Source organism: Perkinsus marinus, assembly GCF_000006405.1.
Source record: "Perkinsus marinus ATCC 50983 genomic scaffold scf_1104296956600, whole genome shotgun sequence".
Taxonomy (NCBI): Eukaryota; Perkinsozoa; order Perkinsida; family Perkinsidae; genus Perkinsus; species Perkinsus marinus.
This window is the reverse complement of record NW_003207414.1, coordinates 1,076-5,326: the sequence shown is the minus strand read 5'-3', so window position 1 is coordinate 5,326 and position 4,251 is coordinate 1,076. Positions and strand designations below refer to the sequence as shown.

The following is a 4,251-nucleotide window of genomic DNA, read 5'->3' as shown; positions in this document are numbered from 1 at the left end:
AGGCGTCACAACTTCTACACGGCCGACCCTACCCACATCACGGAAGTGGTGGCTCGTCTTTGGATCGTGAGCGAGTTACCGTATTGGAGACCCGCTTGCGGGAATCAGAACGAAGGGTGGCATCCGGAAGAGGACATAAAAAGGATGTCATGGATCTGCAGGACGGAACACTGGCGGTGTGGCGCCGCCCGGGTGCACTGGATGTCGAAGGCCATGTGGTGAAGGTGCAGACGGTGGTCGTCTAAAGCTGTCCTCATGTCTACTCGGGCAAGGGTGTTCTATCCGGCTTCGACGGCTCGGCTCATCTCCCTGCGATACCACAGCAGTTTCATCTTTTCACTTGGGGATCAGGCGTGGACCGTGCCCGAGCTACTCCGGTGGTTGAAGGCACTGTGGACCCTGCTAAACTAAAAAGATTGGGACTGTGTACTGGTTTTTGTTGGGTTACGGCAGTAGACATGCTAGGCTTGTATGCGGTGCCTTACATCGAGGACCAGGAGGCCGGGGGTCGGGTTCACATACTGGACAGCGAGGATGATCGACGATTTTTCCCGGTATATCTGAATGCCGATGGTGCTTCTCTCATGGCGGAGACACCACCTGAAGGTGCCACCGCCTTTCTGAAATCATCTTCTGAGGTGATGGTTTCATTAAAGCTTACACCTACGAGGTTATTGTCGAAGGATAGCCGCGAGGCCCTTGTGACCCGCGGTATGTGAACGAGTGACGTTGTCGCCAACTGGGGGAGACACTGTCGCGTATGGAGTTATCCTTACGACGATCTAGGCAGCCGCCTCCAACGGTGATCATGTCTGTCGGTGATCGTCTCTGTCTTGACTCCTTTTTTTCTTATAGTTGGTCTTTCCGCCTTGTTGAGTGCCTAACTTGACTCCCAACTATAGCTTATCCAAGACGCAGAGGAGCCTTTGTATATGCGTGCAATTCTGTAAGGGCATAGCTAATGGCTTGAGGGCACAAATAGCTTCAAGAGTGCGAGGTTGTTCACCACTGGTGATTAGTTTGATCAAGTTGACGCTATCTTCTGTATCTCCTAGTCTGAGGCTGGCAGTTCTCATTCTCTTGCTTCCGGTCAGCACCTCGCTATCATGTGGTTCACCGCTGGGACTCTTCACCTCATCGTTATGGCTCAGACTATCGCCAGAGGATCGGGTCGAGAATATCAACTAGAGAATATCGACCAGGCCTTCCAAAACTTCATGAGAGAGTGAGATGATCCATTCCCTTCAGCCTCCAGCTCTTCCATCGCCTATCGCAATTTTTGAAGATACAATAAGAAGTATGAGACGGATGAGCAGTACCAGGTTGCAAAGGCTGCTTTTGCAGAAAGCATGCGAGAGATAGAGGAGTTGAGAGCAAATGGTTGGCGGCGAAAGCTTATGTCCCCTCATGTTTATTATCCAGGCGATATAACTCATGAGGTCGGGCTCAATGAATATGCCGATTTACCATCCGAAGTATTCGATAAAGCGTTCCAGTGCGCTACAGATCCGCAGTTTAAAGAAAACCTGCGCTCAGTCACTGCGACTTGTAGTATCACCTTGCTCTTGCTCTACTGAAGCAGGAAGATTCCTTCAGACCCACAAGACAAGATAGCAGCTCCTCCCCCGTCGGTTGACTGGGAAGCCGCTGGTGCTTTGGCTCCAGTCAGGGATCAATCGACTCGGCTGAACAAATGTGGCGCCTGTTATGCCATCGGCGCTACAGGTAAGCCTCCGATGGCTTTCCATACTAATTTAGGGGAGACTTTGGTGCCGATCATCATCACAACCGTTGGTGTCTCTTCAGTTGTTTTGGAGAGCCGTTTCAAGATTCAGACCGGCATTGCTCAAGTGGTTCCGTTCTCAGTTCAACAAATAGTTGATTGTAGTAGAGCCTACAAAAATGAGTGAGACAACATTCAGTTATTCGCCTGAACCACGTTATCCTCTCATGACCTGATTCTACCTTCAGAGGTTGCGATGGAGGTACCGCTAAGTGGTCATATCTGTACACGAAGGATAGTGGTATAGTGCGAGCCAGGAGCTACCCCTATAAGGCTAAGGTTGGTGCGTGTAAGAACTCCGTCGCTAGAGATCCAAACCTGAAGTGTCTCAAGGTGAGTATCCCTCGATAACGCGATTCAGTGCTGGTTGTTGTTATCAGTATGGTGTTATCGATAGAATCGTTAACGTACCAGCGGCCAACGAGGCTCTCATGATGCAAGCTGTAGCTACCGGGCCAGTGGCGGTTAGTCTGTGTGCTTTCGCCCCGCCATTCAAGCATTACAAAGGCGGGATTATCACAGGTGAAATTAGTCTCACCTAGGAGCGAATCATGTCTCCGTTCAACTTTGTAGCCAAGACCTGCGGAGTGTCTACCCCGACCCATACGGTAACTATCGTTGGTTACAACACTTCATCGGATGGAATTCGGTGAGATCAAAGTATCAAAGTAGCACCCGGTGTTCATTCGCCTACATGCTAGGTATTGGAAAATTCTGAACTCCTGGGGGAAGTCTTGGGGAATGAAAGGCTTTGCTTACATCGAACGAACCGGCAACGAGCCCGGTAAGTTTCAGTGGAAACTGCGGCGCGGTCGTGTCCATTACTGTTAGGAGCAGTCTGCTAGGAGCAGTCACTGCTTCTACCATTGTGACTATGTACGGTTCATCTGTAGTTAAAAGATTATCTATAGGTCCATGTAATATCCTCTCTCTCGACGAAGTTTACCCCACCTTCTCCTCTATGGTCAAGAGCTCTCCTTGCGCTGGAACTCGTTGAAGGTGCTTCATGTGAGAAAAATCGGGCCGAGAATTTTCTTGAGTTTGATGCGACGCGTCATTGAGCAATTCTATGATGCTGATACCCATTCCTTATCATGTTGTTACAGAATGTTACAAATATTCGTATGAGTTATCATGGAGCCAATCCACACAATCGAGGACTGTGTTCGTTTGAGACAATATCAGTCTCAAGATAGAGCTTCACTCTCATTGTTTTTCATTGGTCCGCACAAGCCGGATATATGTTGAATGGCTGGTGCTCTATACTCGACACAAGTTGAGTTGAAAGTTCAAAAATCACAGAAGCAAGATTTTCTTAGGCTTATGTATCATAGATATCTTCGTCCCGAAGCTTCCCCCGAAGCTTTCGAGGGACATTAGTCGGCTCTACTCAGAGAATGAGGGGGTACCATTGTAGCCTGCATTATACAGGCTGCATAAGACAATTGAATTCTCTGAGACGCTTCTAGTCTGTCGCGACATTGAAATGAGACCTCAATCAGAGCATGGTTCACATAACTGAAGAGATATTTGGTCCTAGACCGACTCCAACACTGTATGATGCATCTACACCTTGAAACGGGTCGAGCTCGTCGGAACGGGTGAAGTTAGAAATACAAACCCGAGAAGGTAACTTCATATTTGCATTCAGAACTTCCACATTTGCCACAGAATATTCGAACACTTCGAACCAAGGCTTGGTCACCAGGCTTGTCCGAGGCCGATAGAAAGCTCGAGTTCATATTACTAGAACTCTCAGTTCCGTCGTGCACATGAAACTCCTCGATTTCATCCTTCCAGGGAAATCGATTCCGTTGTTGGGAACTTCAGTTTTGTGCTTGGGAGGCAACTATGCTCACCCGTGGGGTCGTTCGAGACCCCAGGATCCGTTGACGTAGACTTATAACACTAGCCAGAGCGTTACTATTTGAAGGAATACACTCAATACACAGGCAACAGAGCAGCTCCTTACTATCCACAGCTAGAAGGAGGAACAAATTGGGCAGACAGATTCCACAGCGTACGACTATTGGACGATCGAGTGATCAACTATGCAGTAGTGATGAGTGTCTTTTGCGCTCGGTTCTGCATCCAAGATTCGTTTTTTCTTTCGGAAGTCAACCATGCATTGACTGGGACCAACTGGCACCCGTCGTCCGAAACTCTCCTTGCTCACGTCAATCTCGGGGAGGAGGGTATTATTGTTGATGGTACAGGCAGCAGAGCTGCCGCAGCTATGATCTGTGGTCTTAAAATCGCATGAGCATGGCAGCGATTGGGATCGTATGAACATGGCTACATTGAAAGATCTAGATCCTCACCTTGTCGTCAGGAGCACAATGATCGACCGACGGATATGTGCTCAGGGCCCCTGAGTCAGGGGAATACAATTCGGTACCAGAAAGTCCACGGTCGAGTCAGTAGCAGTGTCGAATGTCAGGTTTTTATGTGACGAATCAGTGTGACAG

At 48.8% G+C, this 4,251-nt stretch overlaps 2 protein-coding genes across 2 annotated transcripts in view; both read left to right on the top strand.

The window, feature by feature from the left end:
* Positions 1 to 719, top strand: part of Pmar_PMAR016372 (hypothetical protein) — a gene marked incomplete at both ends in the record, with an annotated part of 1,908 nt that extends 1,189 nt beyond the window's left edge. The window contains one exon of the mRNA XM_002775096.1: positions 352 to 719. Coding sequence (XP_002775142.1) covers positions 352 to 719 — 368 coding nt within the window. The remainder of the gene's footprint in view (positions 1 to 351) is intronic.
* A 387-nt stretch (positions 720 to 1,106) lies between these two features.
* On the top strand, positions 1,107 to 2,780 carry Pmar_PMAR016371 (cathepsin L, putative; the record flags this gene model as incomplete). Its single annotated transcript, XM_002775095.1, has 9 exons — positions 1,107 to 1,225; positions 1,286 to 1,548; positions 1,597 to 1,725; positions 1,807 to 1,906; positions 1,972 to 2,116; positions 2,164 to 2,305; positions 2,357 to 2,432; positions 2,485 to 2,567; positions 2,695 to 2,780. 9 exons carry the CDS (start codon positions 1,107 to 1,109, stop codon positions 2,778 to 2,780), a joined length of 1,143 nt encoding a protein of 380 aa, XP_002775141.1.
* Between the last annotated feature and the right edge of the window lie 1,471 nt (positions 2,781 to 4,251).